This window comes from Myxocyprinus asiaticus, chromosome 41, assembly GCF_019703515.2.
Source record: "Myxocyprinus asiaticus isolate MX2 ecotype Aquarium Trade chromosome 41, UBuf_Myxa_2, whole genome shotgun sequence".
Lineage (NCBI taxonomy): Eukaryota > Metazoa > Chordata > Actinopteri > Cypriniformes > Catostomidae > Myxocyprinus > Myxocyprinus asiaticus.
Genome location: NC_059384.1, coordinates 17,633,653 through 17,654,145, shown reverse-complemented (window position 1 = coordinate 17,654,145; position 20,493 = coordinate 17,633,653). Strand labels below are relative to the sequence as shown.

General features: G+C 36.0%; 1 protein-coding gene across 2 annotated transcripts in view; it reads left to right on the top strand.

Annotated features, from left to right (window-relative positions):
- The first annotated feature begins 5,126 nt into the window (after positions 1-5,126).
- The window catches only part of LOC127432061 (uncharacterized protein C8orf34 homolog), a 139,142-nt gene continuing 123,775 nt past the window's right edge, over positions 5,127-20,493 (top strand). For both annotated transcript variants that reach the window (XM_051682851.1, XM_051682850.1), the window contains exon 1: positions 5,127-5,403. In XM_051682851.1, the coding sequence (XP_051538811.1) occupies positions 5,335-5,403 (69 nt within the window). In that variant the 5' untranslated portion in view covers positions 5,127-5,334. The remainder of the gene's footprint in view (positions 5,404-20,493) is intronic.

Below are 20,493 nucleotides of genomic sequence, written 5' to 3'. Positions count from 1 at the left end.
GCATCCAAGCCATACATCACCAAGTGCAATGCAAAGCGTCAGATGCAGTGGTGTAAAGCACGCCGCCACTGGACTCTAGAGCAGTGGAGATGCGTTCTCTGGAGTGACGAATCACGCTTCTCCATCTGGCAATCTGATGGACAAGTCTGGGTTTGGCTGTTGCCAGGAGAACGGTACTTGTCTGACTGCATTGTGCCAACTGTGAAGTTTGGTGGAGGGGGGATTATGGTGTGGGGTTGTTTTTCAGAAGCTGGGCTTAGCCCCTTAGTTCCAGTGAAAGGAACTCTGAATGCTTCAGCATACCAAGAGATTTTGGACAATTCCATGCTCCCAACTTTGTGGGAACAGTTTGGGGATGGCCCCTTCCTGTTCCAACATGACTGCGCACCAGTGCACAAAGCAAGGTCCATAAAGACATGGATGAGCGAGTTTGGTGTGGAAGAACTTGAGTGGCCTGCACAAAGTCCTGACCTCAACCCGATAGAGCACCTTTGGGATGAATTAGAGCGAAGACTGCGAGCCAGGCCTTCTCGTCCAACATCAGTGTCTGACCTCACAAATGCGCTTCTGGAAGAATGGTCAAAAATTCCCATAAACACACTCCTAAACCTTGTGGAAAGCCTTCCCAGAAGAGTTGAAGCTGTTATAGCAGCAAAGGGTGGGCCGACGTCATATTAAACCCTATGGATTAAGAATGGGATGTCACTTAAATTCATATGCGTCTAAAGGCAGATGAGCGAATACTTTTGGCAATATAGTGTATATATATATATATATATATATATATATATATATATATATATATATATATATATATATATATATATACCAGTGCTGCAACAGATCACTGCAATGTATTTAGTTTACATTTGACAGTATATATGTGCTGAGTGCACATAAACCCCCAGCTGCTTTATATACTGTGCTGTCATCCATCAAATGTGCAGCTGGTATCAGACTGGTTTATAGTTGTTAGAAATCTCACTAATGGCCACTGCATGTAGGCAGAGTGTCTTAGACAAACATTGTTTACCTGTCCTAATTTCCTGGCTCACTATTGCTTACAGTTTTTAGGTAACAAATGCTTTCCAAACATTCTGTTATAATTTATGTGTTACCAATGGACATAATAGGTGCCTATATTTAAATTGCAACCTTTTTAAAAATCATTCCATATAATTTATCAGAGTTTTGTCAGAAAGAATGATAAATCTACACAAATTTTGTGAAATTACAGTAATAATTTGCTGTTTTAAACCCAGATTAGAAATTAGAATACACATCTGCTGTCAGTGCATAGGAAGAGACTGGTGCAGTTACTCCTACAGTATATTGCCTGTGTAGCCTATATAAGCAAGTCTGTATCTCTCTATAAGTCTGTATCTACATAGCCTGTATACGTGTATATATATACAGTTGTGCTCATAAATTTGCATACCCTGGCAGAAATTGTGAAATTTAAGGATAGTGAGCATAGTGATAGTGATAGTGATAGTGATTATTTAAGGATAGTGATCACATGAAGCCATTTATCATCACATAGTTGTTTGGCTCCTTTTTAAATCATAATGATAACAGAAATCACCCAAATGGCCCTGATCAAAAGTTTACATACCCTTGAATGTTTGGCCTTGTTACAGACACACAAGGTGACACACACAGGTTTAAATGGCAATTAAAGGTTAATTTCCCACACCTGTGGCTTTTTAAATTGCAATTTGTGTCTGTGTATAAATAGTCAGTAAGTTTGTTAGCTCTCACGTGGATGCACTGAGCAGGCTAGATACTGAGCCATGGGGAGCAGAAAAGAACTGTCAAAAGACCTGCGTAACAAGGTAATGGAACTTTATAAAGATGGAAAATGATATAAAAAGATATCCAAAGCCTTGAAAATGCCAGTCAGTACTGTTCAATCACTTATTAAGAAGTGGAAAATTCGGGGATCTCTTGATACCAAGCCAAGGTCAGGTAGACCAAGAAAGATTTCAGCCACAACTGCCAGAAGAATTGTTCAGGATACAAAGACAACCCCACAGAGAAATAGAGGCTGCTCTGGAAAAAGGCAGTGTGGTTGTTTCAAGGAGCACAATATGACGATACTTGAACAAAAATGAGCTGCATGGTCGAGTTGCCAGAAAGAAGCCTTTAATGTGCCAATGCCACAAAAAAGTCCAGTTACAATATGCCCGACAACACCTTGACATGCCTCACAGCTTCTGGCACACTGTAATTTGGAGTGACGAGACCAAAATAGAGCTTTATGGTCACAACCATAAGCGCTATGTTTGGAGAGGGGTCAACAAGGCCTAAAGTGAAAAGAATATCATCCCCAGTGTGAAGCATGGTGGTGGCTCACTGATGTTTTGGGGGTGTGTGAGCTCTAAAGGCACGGGGAATCTTGTGAAAATGTATGGCAAGATGAATGCAGCATGTTATCAGAAAATACTGGCAGACAATTTGCATTCTTCTGCACAAAAGCTGCACATGGGACGCTCTTGGACTTTCCAGCACGGCAATGACCCTAAGCACAAGGCCAAGTTGACCCTCCAGTGGTTACAGCAGAAAAAGGTGAAGGTTCTGGAGTGGCCATCACAGTCTCCTGACCTTAATATCATCGAGCCACTCTGGGGAGATCTCAAACGTGCGGTTCATGCAAGATGACCAAAGACTTTGCATGACCTGGAGGCATTTTGCCAAGATGAATGGGCAGCTATACCACCTGCAAGAATTTGGGGCCTCATAGACAACTATTACAAAAGACTGCATGCTGTCATTGATGCTAAAGGGGGCAATGCACAGTATTAAGAACTAAGGTTATGCAGACAATTTTGAACAGGGGTTATTTCTTTTTTTTCTTTGTTGCCATGTTTTGTTTAATGATTGTGCCATTCTGTTATAACCTACAGCTGAATATGAATCCCATAAGAAATAAAAGAAATGTGTTTTACCTGCTCACTCATGTTTTCTTTAAAATGACCAATTCTCCAAGGGTATGCAAACTTTTGAACACGACTATATATATATATATATAGCTCTGGAAAAATTAAGAGACCACTGCAATGGGTTTTATAGGTATGTGTTTGAGTAAAATGAAAATTTTTGTTTTATTCTATAAAGTACTGACAACATTTCTCCCAAATTCTAGATAAAAACAAATATTGTCATTTAGAGCATTTATTTTCAGAAAATTACAACTGGTCAAAAAAATAAATAAATAAATAAATAAAATAAAATAAAATGCAGTATTTTCAGACCTCGAATAATGCAAAGAAAACAAGTTCATATTCGTTTTTAAGCAACACAATACTAATGTTTTAACTTAGGACGAGTTCAGAAATCAATATTTGGTGGAATAACCCTGATTGTCAATCATATCTTTCATGCGTCCTGGCATACTCTATACTAGTCTTTCACATTGCTGTTGGGTGACTTTATGCCACTCCTGACACAAAAACTCAAGCAACTCAGCTTTGTTTGATGGCTTGTGGCCATCCATCTTCCTCTTGGTCACATTCCAGAGGTTTTCAATGGGGTTCAGGTCTGATGATTGGGCTGGCCATGACAGGGTCTTGATCTGGTGGTCCTCCATCCACACCTTGATTGACCTGTCTGTGTGGCATGGAGCATTGTCCTACTGGAAAAAAACAATCCTCAGTGTTGGGGAACATTTTCAGAGCAGAAGGAAGCAAGTTTTATTCCAAGATAACCTTGTACGTGACTTGATTCATGCGTCCTTCACAAAGACGCATCTGCCCGATTCCAACCTTGCTGAAGCACCCCCAGATCATCACAGATCTTCCACCTGGTCATCTAATGTTTTTGTCTGAGTGTTTGTGATTTTGTTTTTGTCATTACTTTTAGTTAATGGTTGTGTGGTGATGTTCAGAGCTCATCTTTTTATGATGTTTGTTGATTGTCACCAATACTGAGGTTTGCGTGCCAAATGTTCCTAACTAGAAAGTATCACATGCTGCAGTTGCTTTGGTAAGATCATTGTAAAATATATGGTTAAAAGTACAACACTAAAAACTAGATTCATTAATTATATTTATGTTATTTGAACAAAACAGGTCAAATCCATATTACTTAAAGGTGCACTCAGTAATGTTTTGAATTTGTCTTCTTGGACTTATACTGACTCCTAGTGGTGTGGATGCAGCATCATTCAAACGCCATAGTTTTCAGTTGCCAACGCCATTATAGAAATTCACTATTCATAATCAGCCATAATCAACTTAATTCATGAGTAAAGGGTCCAATAAGAGGGCAGTTACTGAGATTAAGTGAGTAGTATCGGGCTGGTCATGTGATCCAACATGGCAGCTCCCATGAGTGGACCCTTTCCATATAGAATAAAACTGCTTTTATAAGGTTACTGATATGACTGGAGTCTTCATCTCACGTGAGTGCTCATGATTTTATACATATGTTTCAAAATTAAAAATCATTTATTTAGGAGTACAACTTTTTAAATGAGGAAAAAATGCCTGAGTGCACCTTTAAATCAAACAGATTTGTCAGTTGTTTTATCTATTGTCTCAACAAGACTTTTTATGTTGAAAAAAATATATATATTTTTATATCAGTGTAACTTGAGTCAAAGCAGAAAGATAAGCACAACTAAGTTGAGTCAACGCACATTTTTTACCTCAGAAAAATTAACTTTTTTAGGGCATCGAGTTGCCATAAAATTTTTAAGTTAAATTAACTTGTACAGGCTTTACCATATTCTTGGTTAAACCTTTAAAGAAAATAAATGTGCTGATGACCATAAGTTATAATGGAATATAAATGTGGTTCTAATTATCTGCGAGAACATACAAATACAACTGATTATAAAATATATTTAAAAAAAAAAAAAAAAAAAAATTATTGTCCACTATATACAGTAGAGTCTTCATAGAACGTGTTATCAAAGGTGGTGCTGCAAATGACCCTCTCAGTTTAATCACACTTAACGGTACTCTTGGTAAACAATGAGGGCGGGTCTCTCAGACCCGAGTATAAAAACTGAATAGCCAATGAAAGATTCATCCAGGCTATGATCTTTTTTATTGGCTTTGGAAGAAAGCCGTCGCCAGCTACTCTGCAGAGACCGAGTGAGGGATAGTCCCATCAGATAGTAACCAAACCGAGGGGAGAAGGACGCAAATCCTGCCACTTTCAGCATGTGCTTGAACACAAGCCGAATTCTCAGCTCTGGATGATCATCTCTGCGCGCTCCGCTAGAGATCTGTCGCAATCCCACACTCGATGATCGATCTTCGGCTTGAAGATGCGCGCCAATAGTTAGCTATATCTTCGCCCATTGCTGTTTAATGTAAGTCATTCTTCATGGCGTCTCTACAGCAGTCAAGAATTCAGTCATACCTGGAGAAGAATAAAATCGGACCATTGTTTGAGGTACGCGACTCCCTTTTTACAACTTTGAAACAATGGAGAAAGAAGGTTTGAAATGAAGATATTTATGAGGTATCTCACTCGGTATTTTGCTGCAATGTAACTGAATGTTTGCAAGAGATAGGCTACTTGTGCCCCAATGAACGCAGATTAAGACGTGAATTTCCCCGATTAATTATGGTTGAATTGTCTTATTCAACCTATTTTAGTCTTATTCGTTTTTACTTCCTTTGAAGTGGGAAGTGAACGAATGCTTTTAAACAAGATATTTGTCCTCATAGGGACAGTGCAAAACATTATTTACTTGCGTTAATTTAATCAGCTATATTGTACAAAATTAGATAGGCTATGTTGTTGCGCTGGACATGTGATGTTGAAGCTAAATACAAAATCAGGTCAAAACACCCAGATTTCATGATAACGTAGCCTACTATATTGCCTATATATATATATATATATATATATATATATATATATATATATATATATATATATATATATATATATATATATATATAATGAGCTGAGGTAATGTGAGGTAAGATGTTTCTGCTGACTGGACGCTTTCTAACCTAAACTCCATATAGACCAACCATTGTTTCTCAACTGCTATTCACACTGGGGGAAAAAAAAAAAAACTGTTTTATGTGGTAAAATCTGAATTACTTGATTTGATTCAATTAAAATCACCGAATCAACCTGAATACATCAGGTCACACCAATAAAACTAATTTTAAGCGTTAAATCAGGCAGAAATAGCTTCTTAAGGTAACAATTGGAGGTTACCACTTTTAACAGTGCAGGTTATATATTGAAAAATGATGTGTTATGAAAAAAAAAAACATTTGTCATCTCCAGTGTATTCCCATCTAAGCCCTCTTTTATGACCTTACATCTGTAGTATAATCTGTTTATTAGTCCATCAAACCATGCATAAATACTGCACTGAAAAAAAATGTATAGGCTATACTGTATTTATGCACTGTCAGCTACTTTGGATTTAATTTCAGTCGTGATGGAGCAGATAATGAATGCATCAGATTGCTTTTAAACCGTCTTTACATTAGTATGGCACTAAACATATTTTTATGCACATTATTATACTGTACATATTAAACCAATACGCCTCAATATGTCTGAAACGAGAAACTGGATGCACAAGTCACCTTAAAAAAAAAAAAAAAAAAAAAAAAAAAAAAAGACTTTTCTGATTATTTACCATAATTAACCAAAACAGCGTTGTCTTGCACCGCTGCTATTATCTCCATGAGGCATCTGTAGTAAGAAGCACAGTCTATATGAGTCTAACTGCTGATGTATCAACTGTCTTGTAGCAGGGACTGTGCGCATGGGCTGAATACTAAACAGCAATAAAGCTAAAAGCAGCGCGCGTGTGACCTAGTACCATGGACAGCGGCGCAGCGCGGAGATCTGTCGCATGAACGCGCTTCACCCGAGGGTGAGCGAGCGCTGGGAGTGGGTTGCGCTCGAGGAGCTAAAAAGAGTGTCTGTGTTCCGCTTTTTTCGGTCTTTTCTTGAACTGTGTTAGTTTAGAAGCATATCAAAGCAGAACATTGCTTAGGGTAGGAAACAGTCTCTTGAAACGGCCTCAAATTCGCCTCACAGTTTAGTGGTACACTAAAAAGTGGTAACGTGCAATTGCGGGTTCAATAGTTAAGCTCAATCAACAGCATTCGTGGCATAATATTGATTACGACAAAAATGTATTATGACTCGCACCTCCTTTTCTTTAAAAAAAGCAAAAATCTGGGTTACAGTGAGGCACTTACAAAAAAAGTGAATGAGGCCAAACGTTAAAATACTCACTGTTTCAAAAGTATAGCCACAAGACATAAACAAAATGTATGTTAACATGATTTCAGAGTGAAAAATTCACTTACCAACCTTTTCTATTGAAAGTTATAGACAATTTTACAACTTTGTTGCCATGACGATGTAGTCAACAAACCACAAAACCAAAAATGACAATTTAAACAACTTTACAGCTCAAATAATACCTGAGTTTTAACAAAATAATTAATGTAAGTGCTTTTATAAAATTACAAGCTTCACATTTCTGCCTTTAAACCCTCCAAAAAATGGCCCCATTCACTTCTATTGTAAGTGCCTCACTGTAACCTTGAGTTTTGCTTTTCTTTTTCTTTTCTTTTTTTAAAGGAGGTAGGAGTTGATTTTGTTTTCTTTTTAGTAATCAGTATTATGCCACAAATGCTGCTGACTGAGATTAACTTGTTTTGAACGTGGAATATTTCTTTGAGGATGAATTTTTACAGTGTAATATTATTTAATACAAATACACAGTAACATTAAAGGGATGGTTCACGCAAAAATGAAAATTTTGTTATAATTTACTCATCCTCATTTTGTTACAAACCTGTATGACTTTCTTTCTTCCATGAAATACAAACTTTTATTTTTTTTTATTATTTTTTTTTTTTTAAGTGAATGGAGACATTCATGAAATGATTTACATCCTGCTTAAAATCCACTCTTGTGTTCCATTGAAGAAAGAAAGACATATGGGTTTGTAACAACGTGAGTGTAAGTAAATTATGATTTTTGAGTTATGTTTAATATAATGTGACCCTAAATTTTACTTAATTTACTCTGCACTTCCATAGTCATGAACTGGAATACATTCATAACATTCATAACATATATTAATGTATTAACCTGTGACACCAGTTTTCTCTATAATGTTATACAGGCACTCGGCACCTATGTCATTTCTAATGTCATTGCAAACAGCTGATACAGAGTGTCAGCTTGTTTGCACATCATAACTATTATCAGTGGCTGTTTCCAGGTGTGTTTGCTTGCTATGTTTCCACTGTATGCTGTAACTATGCTCACTGTGAAAGCTTTGGAACAACACTGATAAACGACCCTTGTAAGGTCTTTTACTGGACCTTGAAAATGCATAGTCGCCCAAGTAAACCTAAATTGAGGTCACATTGTATGCAATATGCATGGAGCTGGGGAGTAAGTCGAGGGATATAGGCTAGCTACTGCATCTTTAAAGTTTCAGACCTCAACAAGGTATGGCAAAAACAGATCTATACTGTTTTATAGGTCGATATGATTTTAGGTGAAATGCATTTGTATGCCTCAGTACTCATAGTGGGGCATTTAGTGTATATATATATTCAGTACAGCTTTTACACTACTTTACAGCTAGTTTCTTCTTCTGTTTTCATACTGGCTTATCACATTAACACACTCAGTGTCAGTAAATTATTCACTTTCTAAACAGCAGCAAGAACAAAAGAGCAAATTTGACAAAGTTTTTAAGACCTTAAAGGGATAGTTCAACCAAAAAATGATGTCCTCATTTACTCAACCTTATCTTGTTCCAAACCTGTATGACTTAATTTCTCCATGGAACACAAAAGGAGACGTTAGGCAAAAAAGTTAGCGTCAGTCACTATTCACTTTTATATGGAAAAGTGCAGCTTGGACATTTTGCAAAATATCTCATTTTGTGTTCCTTGGAAGAAAGTATATACAGGTTTGGAATGACATGAGGGTGAGTAAATGATGACAACACTTTCATTTTTCACTTTAATGGGCAGACAACCCTTCTGGCTGCCCTGAATTAGTGAGGAGGTTCTCCCTGCAAAAAAAAAAACATGGAATAAATGTAGCATAAAGCAGATAACACTTGCTGTATACTTATGCTCTGAAATGAATTTAATTAAATCTACACTCACCAAATTTAGGGCTATACTTTTTATTTTCCAGAAGACTGTGGGGGCTGAGATTTAGGTAGCTGTACAGATTAGTTTTTAGCTTGAGTGAACTCATTTGCATTCATTAAAGGAGATGTTTTTATTTATTTATTTTTGAGATTTTCCTAGAAAAAATCTCTTGCTTTAAATAAAGATAAGATTTGAACTGAAGACTTTCTCTCTCTCTCTCTCTCTCTCTCTCTCTCTCTCTCTCTCTCTCTCTCTCTCTCTCTCTTTGTTGTTTTTTTTTGTTTTTTTTTTACATATTCATTACCTACTATGCTATGTTTGATAATAAAGCAAAGTAAATGTGTATTATGCAACAATTCTTTTACATAGGCAATAGACATGTATTTTAAGGTAATAATTAACATATCATGCATTTTTTATTACTTTTTCCCCTGAGTTCCACTTATATTTATTTATTTAGTTATTTTACATAAAATGTTTTGAGACCTGCATTTTGTTTCATTCCATTGTGCTCCATATACACTCAATGAGAACCTTATTAGGAACACCTGTACACCTACTTATTCATTTGATAATCTAATCAGCCAATCGTGTAGCAGCAGTAAATGCATAAAATTGTGCAGATATGGGTCAGGAGCTTCAGTTAATTTTCACATCAACCATCAGAATGGAGAAAAATGTGATCTCAGTGATTTCAACCATGGCATGATTGTTGGTGCCAGATGGGCTGGTTTGATTATTTCTGTAACTGCTGATCTCCTGGAATTTTCACACACAGTCTCTAGAGTTTACCCAGAATGGTGCCAAAAACATAAAACAGCCAATGAGCGGCAGTTCTGTGGACGAAAATGCCTTGTTGATGAGAGAGGTCAACAGAGAATGGCCAGATTGGTGCAGCCTGGTTCGAGCTGACAGAAAGGCTATGGTAGCTCAGATAACCACTCTGTACAAATGTAGTGAGCAGAATAGCATCTCAGAATGCACAAAACGTCGAACCTTGAGGCGGATGGGCTTCAACAACAAAAGACAACTTTAGACACTTTATTAAGACCATAGTGTTCCTAATAATGTGCTCAGTGAGTGTAGTTTCATGATATGACCCCTTTAACTACTTCATTGAGAATACATAATTAGCATTAAGCTGTGTGTAACCACTCTTTATCTATTACCATCCCCATAAAAAAGAGAAGCAGACAGCAGAATTCATAGACTCCTAGGCAATTGCAATGATTATCTGCTTCACTCAGCTGTGACAAGAACAAGTTTAGGGTAGAAACAGGAAAACAGTCTATCAATATCCAATCAAAGAGCCCGTCTCATAATCTAATGGTTGGTGGAGGTGTAATAAAGAGAGTAAAATGTTTCAAAGCAGCAGATATTTGAACATCAAGCGTTCACCCACACAACATACTGTAGTTCAGGCAGATGGAGGTCTGATTAGCATACAGTACACACTAATGAATTCAGGCTATAAAACCACAGGCATCAACACAGAAGTAATTTCTGTATTTTGAACATATGCAGTTAACATATTACTCTTTTGGCCACGCCACTGTATGTGTTAATGTGTACTGGATTCTTATTGTTATGGCTGGAGGTTTGATTTACAGTCCCAGCGGCTGTCACAGACAGTACTTTCACTTAACCGAGTCACATAAAATCTTGGGCAGGGACCATCTAGTTTTATTGGCACTGCACTGTGATATTTTTAGAAGATTCCTTTCCCTCAAAGTTGAGAAAACATATTTTGTATAGGCATTTAATACGTTCTACTGACTTTTATTGTCTGAGATTATGGCATGGATCACTTTTGATAGGGTCTGACCAATGTGCTTTGTGGGATTTGATTTAAATGCCTGGCTTTTTTGTTAACTCATAGCCTACGGTGGCCCTAAAAACTATTTGAACACTATTTGAAGTTACATTTTTGTATATATTTTACAGAAAGCAACCACAAACATACCTATACAGTAAAGCAAACCATTTCACAAAATTAAGTTTAAGTTTCAAATGATAAAATAATAGATATATTGTTCAAAATTAAACAATTTGTGTAATCGAGGTTAAAATCATGATCGCCAAGAAGACTGCTGTCAAGATGTACAGTGAAAAAGGAGTTTTATTTTGGTCTGTTCTCACCCAAAACTAACTGGATCGCTTCAGAAGAGACTGATTAAACCACTGGGTAGGGTTGCACCAGCTGTGCGTAAGGTCGCATGTAAGTTGGGACGTAAAGTTCACAAAAAGGGCTTAGTAACTACTAGTTAGTCTGTAACTAAGTCATTGCTTAATTTGGTTGCACCACCTGTTCTTAAGGCAAGACTTAACTAGTAGGTCGTAAGCTCTCCGTAAAGTAATGCATAGTCACATAATATGATGTTTACCTGTATTGATCCAATAAACAGCCTTCAAATTTGTACACAGAAGTGTTAAAAAGCCATGAATTTCTTGTTACTTGTTATGGATGATTTTCAAACCTTGTTTGCTCACGTAACTGTCAGGATTACTAAAAATAAATCCCCATTAAAATAAAAGTAGATTTGATAAATAGTGTATTTGCCCTGTGTAAATAACAATATTATAGGAACTGTATCTAAAATAAATAAGGGGTGATAAATAAATACTAATACAACATTCTGGAAAAATAGACATTTATTCATTTTAATATCCTATATATATTTTGAATGTGTTGAAACTTGACACCGGGCGATGCACCTTGAAAACTGCACCGTTTGAACGGTTCCATGCTGAAGAGCTGCTTAAAAGTAATTTTTTTTCTCTTTCGTGAATGACATTACAGCACACAGAATTAGATTAAACAGAAATAACAATGCATAGCAACACTGTAAAATGTAATACATTGACTTTACTTTAAAAAAGTGAGGAAACCAATTGCCTTAAAAAAATCAAGTAAATGTACTTATTTGGCTCAAGTAAAGTGGACTATTCCTAGTTCACTTTACTGAGCCAAATAAGTACATTTACTACCAATTTAGATTTTTAAGTCAATTGGTTTACATGCTTTTTTTTTAAAGTAAGGTTAACTAATAGATTTTACAGTGAAGAGTAAGAAACAATATAAAAAGAAAAGTAATAAATACAATTTAATAAATAAGTAATATGAAAGAATTAAAGAAACTTAAGTACAACACAGATGTATCATATGTTTTCTCTCTTGAAGCAACACACACTCAGGTTGCCTTTAAAAACTCAAAATTAAATATTTAGATCCTTTAATCCAGTGTAATGAAATGAACACATTTTAAGTTTGACTTCACTGTCCAAAAGTGTCCACTGTAGATTTGTTTATTAACTAATACTTTAGCAGCATGTTCAAAGCAGAATGTATATAACCTCTTTTATCTTGCCTTTGCCATAAGAGCACCCCAAACATTCCAAAGCTATTAAAAAGGGAAATCAAACAAGATTATTTGTATCTGTTTTGGAGTATCTCCTCAGTAGTATATCTAAACCCATAACTCTGCTTTGTCTGTTATCACTGCCTGTATAAAATATCCCACCACAGGATAAAATATATGGATTAAAATTGTTTCTAAAAAAGTAATGGGTGGAGGCAGGACTGATATTTGGGTAAGAAAAAATCTGCCTATTGTCAGTCCCATAATGTAACACCACAACCACAAAATAATGCAGGTCTATTTTTTAGGTTACTAACTAAAAGCATTTGACCTCATGAGGGAAAATAGGCCAGGGTTAGTCAAAATAAGCAGAAGAAATACTCAATTCAAGTCCAAATAATAAAAAATAGCTTATAAAACTTCAAATAATACTTCTAGTACTTCAGCAAAAAATAATAATGATCACATTTGACTAATTATGCATTACTATCTAGCACAGGCCATCAGCTGGTCCATTCCACAAAAGCAAACTTCGTCCAAGTTGAATTTAAAAGTGCTACTTTATATGACAATCTAATAACAGAGCATGCTTTTAAGAACATTTAAAGAAGAGGATATGCATTTCCTTAAGAGCAAGGCATGATTTCTTTTGATGGTGTATTAAAGCTGCACTACGGAACTTTGGGTTCTCTAGCGACATCTGTGGCTGAAACCTAAAATCGTAAGCAATTTGCTCACTTTGAGATATTCAATTGCAGAGCCATGACATGTTATTTTTATTTTAATATTATGGTATTCGTTTTAGCATTTATAACTGAGATATTACCTGTTGTGAGGAAAATAAACAACACTCTTATTTACATATTTTAATTTGATTACTCAAGTGTTTTATCCACTACACATTAATGTTTGTATTGAACAACACATCTCAATTTAAGAGGTGAAACTCATGATGTGGCTGATAAGAGTTCAGTTGAAGATACATTATTTTTATATTAAAATCTACAGCTTTAGTGGACAATGCAACTGAACCGTAATACTACAATAGTAGGTCTATGCTCTGTAATCAAAAGGACTGTAATATAAAATTACAAAATCAGGATTCAGTAACTATGAGGATAAAATATACTTTATTAAACATGAAAATAATATGCAGAAATATGCAATATAACAATAATAAACAGTTTCCTTAATCATTTCTTTGGAAGTAAAGTTATAATAGAGAGATGGTTAACAGATGCTAAACAAATCGATATGGACATTAATTGTTACATTGTAAACAACTTGAGATGTGCATACATCCACCTCGTACCTATAGTGGCTTTTAGATCCAATTTTAAATTGTCCTCACTGTTTAAACACGCTATCTGCTAAAAGATCAATGGAAAGTGACAACAATTTGTGCATTTCTGCGACTGGGGTAAAAGAAATAAGAAAACGTTTTATTTATATTTGTAACACTAAGACATTGTTAAGAATTTGTAATTTGTATTGTTGTCAGGGAGAACCTGTGAGCTTTCTCTCTCTGATCTTTCATCACAAAGAAGTTTACTCAGAGTCAAGGGTACGCTGACCCAGAGCACCAGATCGCACTTCATTGTGCCAGAAAAGCCAAGAAGTGTTTAGAGCAATTTTTTTGTGGCTCAGCTTTTCTAGGGCTGAAAGAATCACATTCAAGATCTCTCTGAAATAGTGTCAGCCAATGTCCACTGAAAACTTTGTGTGAGGAAACTAGGGGTAAAAGGTTGTTTGGTAATTTCCACTCTTCAGGTTACTCACTCTGTTGCTGTACCTGTATCTTAAAGGTGAAATGTGTTTTAAACAGGTTTTCCAAACACTTCCCCTGTATTCCATTGGTAGGACAAACTGATTGTTCTGTAAACCTATGCCATTGTTTGAGCCAATGTTGGTGCAGTAAGTTGGTCTGGTTGGGATGCTTAAACAAACAAAGTAATGTTTGATAGTGCCACAGAGTGACAGTGTTTCTGTTTACACTTTGCAGAGAAATCAACCTACAAAGATTTTAGGTTAAAATTTATATGAATCTATGAGGGAAGGAGTAGCCTATATTTTAGGTGCTTGCACCAGAGTCACCATTAATCACCATATCTCTGAAGTTTTAAGTCACCATTTTATTCACTTTTTGCCTTCACTAGTTTGTTAAAAAAAATTATTTGACACACCACAAGACCATTTATAAAGTACAAATATTTATACAATGTAGTTTCTCAATTAATACGGTCATAATACTGAATACATTGTTATTATAAAAGAATGACCAAATACTGTAAATCCCGAAATTAAAATGAAAGAATTATCAAAATAGTTTTAGATAGAGAAGAGTAAAGCATGTCACACCGCATGACATTTACACCACTCCTATCCATTTGGCTGTTTAAAAAGGATAATTCTATAACTGTGTAGGGCTGATAAGTACTGTGCAAAAGTCTTAGGCACATAAGATGTTTCACAAAAACATTTGTCTTAAGATGGTTATTTAAAACTTCAGCTTTAGTGTGTCAATAGGAAATATATATGTTTGAGACTCCCAAACATTATTTTTTTTTAAATAGAATAGAATAGAAGAACAGGGAGCCCTGCAACATATGGCATGACCCCCACAGATGAGACAGCCTAAACAGATAGTAGAACTGTGGTGAATTCTCCAAAAGCTTGGAACATCCTATCTGCCAACAACCAAGAAAAACTGTGTCCAGGAGTACCTAGGAGAATTGGTGCTGTTTTGAAGGCAAAGGTGGTCACACCAAATATTGATTTAGCTTTTTTATGTCTACTGGATTTGTATGATGTTAATTGATAAATGAAAACTATTTATGGCATTATTTTTTTGAAGAAATCCACACTATGCAACATGCAGAGTAAATGCTTATAGCTCATATGTTACAACACAGTTCTCACCCATGGCAATAGAATAATCACTAAAGTTTGTATGTGACACTTTTTGACCATGGCTGCATTTTGTTTTTACCAGCCAACATTTCCAGACTGGTTCATTCTAGAAATCCACTGGATTTGTTGAGCTAGAACTGTCATTATGGAGCTTCTCAGTGTCCCACAAGTGACAAATTGAATGCTACATCAGCACACAGAATATCGTTAAAATCAATTGGCTGGAGAATTATTGCATTTCCCACTTGTAATTGGAGCTGACAACCAGCACAGACAACTGAAACCTCAAACACTGCACAGACTGGGTTGGTATAAATTGCCTTGTGTTACTCTCTATGGGTAAAGGAGGGAAACTCTATCTTAAGTTTCAGCCAAAAAGTTCACAGAGGGTACTAATAACTAGGGATGGCCGGATACGATACTGGTATCGGTATCGGGTCCGATACCGCGCTCATGTACTGGTACTTGTAAAAATGCTCTGATACCAAAAACCAATACCATCTGATGTCCAAATGTCATTACATAAACATTCAGTGCACAAATTAAAATCACGTTATGTCCTAGTGAGAGTATTTTACCGCAAAAGCTGCGATTTAATGATATAAATATAGTTTGCATGAGCGGCATGCTGCAAATGTGAGCACTTGTGAATGTGTGGAGACAATGAGTGCGTTTACATGCACATTCTTACACCGATTATGCTTAATAAGCCGACAACGTGTGTGGTCATGTAAATGCAATAAACTGCATTCCTTTATCAGCTTAAAGGCCATAAACAGCACATGAATAACCCGATCAACACGGGTAGATTTTTGCCCATTACGGCAATTTCGCGTGCCATGTAAACACCTTACCCGGTGCTCTTACCGGCTCATTTAATGTGAGCATGTGTTGAGTGCATGCCTCTTCACGGTTTGATGTCAAAAGTAGAGAATAACGCGATTATTTCAAATGTCTTGTAAACGCAGATTTCTTGATTAAGTAATCAGTGTAATCATCAGAGTAATCAGTGTATACTGTATGCATGCATGTAAATGGGCTCAGTGTTGTGCAACACCAGCTGCACATAGCTTTTAATCCTCCTTGGCTCATACAGGAAACACTGTCATGAGCATTGAGTGCTCTGTTTGAAGCAGATGACAGCGAACAGAGCGCAAATAGACTTTGTAGCGGAAGGCACAAACACAGTACACACTTATTTAATTAAACTTAATGTTAATAACTTAACATTGTATTGATTTGGTGCGCGTGCAGGGTCTAAAATGAACTTTTTACAACACCTGCTAATGTTGAGCGAATTGAGAACATTTAAATACATTAAATAAATGTATTTATTTATAAATAAATACATTATATTTCAGCCATGAAACGTTAAAATAAAAATATTAATTAATTTTTTTTTTAACTCACTGAGTTCAAAGTTGTTTTGAACTCAGTGTTTTTTTTTTTTTCTTTAGTAGATGTTTTGTATGTCTTTGAACGGCTTGTGTTGCTTAAATCAGCAGGGGTCAGATTATGATTCTTAAAATTCAATTAAAACTATGTATTATGTTGCAGTTCCTAATAAAGTTACCAGCTTTTCCACTTGTATTAATTACCAAGTAAAAAAAAAAAAAAAAAAAAAATTGACTAAATATAAAAATATTCAATAATAAATACTGAAATATTTATTTCAGTCAAAATATCATTATGTGAGAAAAAAAGAGACCGCATCTAGAAACAGCTGAATTCCTCTGGTTTGTGTAAGGTGTTACATTGCAAAAATGACCATCTGGCTGCTCTTAATCCTACTTATTACAGAACTGTTTGCCAACTAAATAAATTGACATGAAGGGCCCTAGTTTAAGAGCGTTATGGCTAAGCACAGTGCTATGCTTTAAGTCATACACGCAAAATCAGTGGGCATGGCCACAAAGTTTTGGTATTTTCATTCTTAGTCTGAAATTGTGCGAGCAAAGCGCTAATGGGCTGGGTCAAGTGCAATTTAATTCTAAGGTTTTTCTTCGGTTATTCCACCATCTTTGTTCTATTATATGGTCCATTCCTTGTCAAGCACAAGTGATATAAACAAAGACAGCACTTTCATAAGAAGTTGGTAGTGTAAATGGACTGTATGCAATGAATTAAAGATTAGAAATATGTACTTGCATTCTTTTGTACATTAACAGCATCCTTGTTGAATATCAGGCGTATTTCTATGACAGTGACACACTCCTTTTATAAACATGGAAAATTTGGTTTTCATCAGGATTTGGATGTAGGCTCCATTAAATTATGGAGAATGTATGTATTATTAACCATTTTCAGCTATTGACATACAAATCATGGCTAGTATTAAAAGTGATTGTATCGGTCTTCCAGGTTAGGATTGAGGGATTTTTGCACACACTTGGGTTCTCCTGGTCAATTTTGATTTAGAAAAATGTATATATTTATTGTAACACGAAAAAATTTAACCCCAATTTTTTTTCTAAATGTAATTGTCTAAATGACAATTTTAAACTAAACGAAAATATTACAAAAAATAAAGTGGTCAAAAAGATCCCACCAGAAGTGACATAAAAATCACTAAGACAACAGGTGGAAAAATACCAATATAAATCAGATCATAAATACAATTGTAAATATAGACTAAATATAATAATAATAATTGAAAAAAATAAACCATGACCTCTAGAAAGTTTAACACAAACCTCACAATATGTTGTTTAATAAAACGGCTACAACAGTGAATGTCAAGGACATTATTTGTTGTTTTGTACTTTGAGTTTGGAAATTAACTTTATTACCACCTGCTGGTGAAATCTCTAATCTGCAAATGCATAAACTGAGTTTAGACTTTACCCTGAGATAAGACATGCTTCTCAGACGTCTTAGCAGAATGACATGTTTCTCAGGAAAATAGCTAATTCATTTACAAACAATACAGCACTTAATTTACATACAATACACCCACAGATTGTGCAAACACTCCCACCCACGCACACTTGTGCTGGCACAAAAATTACGCTTAGAAAATTGGAGAAGACATAGCGCACGGTCGTTGCGCATAGCGCTGCACGTAGCACGGTCATGAAAATAGAGCTCTAAATAGTAATTTAAGTTGATATTAGTTTATTAGCTTGTAAAGATCGTGAAAGTGATACATGAAGTAGAAAAGATGAATCGCAATACCCGGTTAACCAGTTTGAAATCACTTTATCCCCTGATGTGAGGTCATTCAGATATATCAGAAAACTAGATGGTCTGATTGACTAATCAGATTCAAATTTTTCAGAGAGCAGTGCAAGTAATGTTCTTTAATAATTAACCTTTAAATGATTTAAATGAGAGAGAATTAGAAGGCAGTGTATCCCTGGTTGAGACTAGGTTAATTACTGCAGTGTCTGCATATACACACACAACTCTGTATGATAACCAGAGGAGACACACACACACACACACTTAGCAGGGCTGGATAGTGGAGAAGAGATGGAGAGTTCCTTCTCTTTACTTTATGAATTCACCTCTTGATCTTGAACAAATACCCTACGTTCGAGGCAAGTTCATCTAAAAATGAAAAACACAGCATCAAGTGGATCCCGTGTTCAAATCATGACCTTCAGTGGGAATTCTGCTCTAGTATCTTTTTTATTCACTCACCTGCTATGAAGACAAATTTGTAGTTAGAAAAATAAGCTCTGTTCCAAAACCTAGTGAGCTGTCTCACTGCCTATTACCTACATAGGCAAGGCAAGTTTATTTAAATAGCACATTTCATACACAATGGCAATTCAAAGTGCTTTGCAAATAAATTATATAGAAAATACAAGATAAAATCATTTTAAAACCAATTAAGAACAAGAAATAATAAAAAGTAATAAAGTTATTAAAACTAATAAAAATACAGAAATAAAATGTAGTACAATCAGTAAGTGCAGCTCAGTGAATAAATGCACAGCTAAACGGATGTGTTTTCAGTCTAGATTTGAATGAGGCTACTGTTGGAGCACACCTGACCTCTTTTGGAAGTTGGTTCCAGCTGCGGGTGGCATAGTTGCTAGACACAGTTTCACCTTGTTTTGAATGAACCCTCTGTATTTCTAACGGTTTTGATCCCAATGGTCTGAGAAGTCGGTTTATATTCAACAAGCATATCTGCAATGTATTTAGGTCCTACACCATTGAGTGATTTATAAACAAGTAATAGTGCTTTAAAATCAACTCTAAATGTAACTGAAAGCCAGCGTAAAGAAATGAGGACCGGAGTAATATGCTCAGATCTTTTGGTTCAGGTGAGTCAATGGTATCAAAGGCAACACTGAGATCTAGCAATCCCAGCACTAATATTTTGCCTGAATCAGTATTTAGCCAAATATCATCAAGTATCTTTAAGTGCAGTCTCTGTGCTGTGATGTGGTCAGAAGTGGTCACGGCATGCAAGGAAGGACCCAAATGCAGAACAGGGCTTTTATTTAAATAAAATACAAAATCAAAACTCTCATGAGGGAGAAGAATGAACAACCGAACACAAAACAGAAACAAACCAGAACACGCAAAATAATCCAACAAAGTAGATATTATATATCTCTATATCTATGGAGGAGCTGGTAATTGGAGGCAGGTGCCGCTGGTGACTAGCTTGACGAGTGCAGACTCCCTGCATTCGTAAGGTGGTAAACAAAGTTCCAAAAGCCCCCTGACTGAGAGGTTGACCTCGGCAGATGTTATAAACCCCTTTATGGATCCATCTCATCATAGCCAAGCTCGTCCACTGCAATCAAAAACCCACATGCGAAGTCCCTCACGTCAGTTTCCCTCTGACGGACATTGCGAAGGTGGACGAGCTGAATCATGCACTGACAGATTGAAAAGTCAGTGAGGTGAGATGGAAAAGGAAGATACCCATTGTGCCTCTGCTGGGCCCAGAATTGGTTGGATTGTTCTGTCATGGCAAGGAAGCACCGAAATGCAGGAATGCAGAATAGGGCTTTTATTTATATAAACTACAAATTACAAATCAAAACTCTCACAAGGGAGAAGAATGAACAACTGAAAACAAAACAGAAACTAGACCGACTGAAACTGGAGACAGGAAACAGACCAGAACACGCTGACAGAGTTGC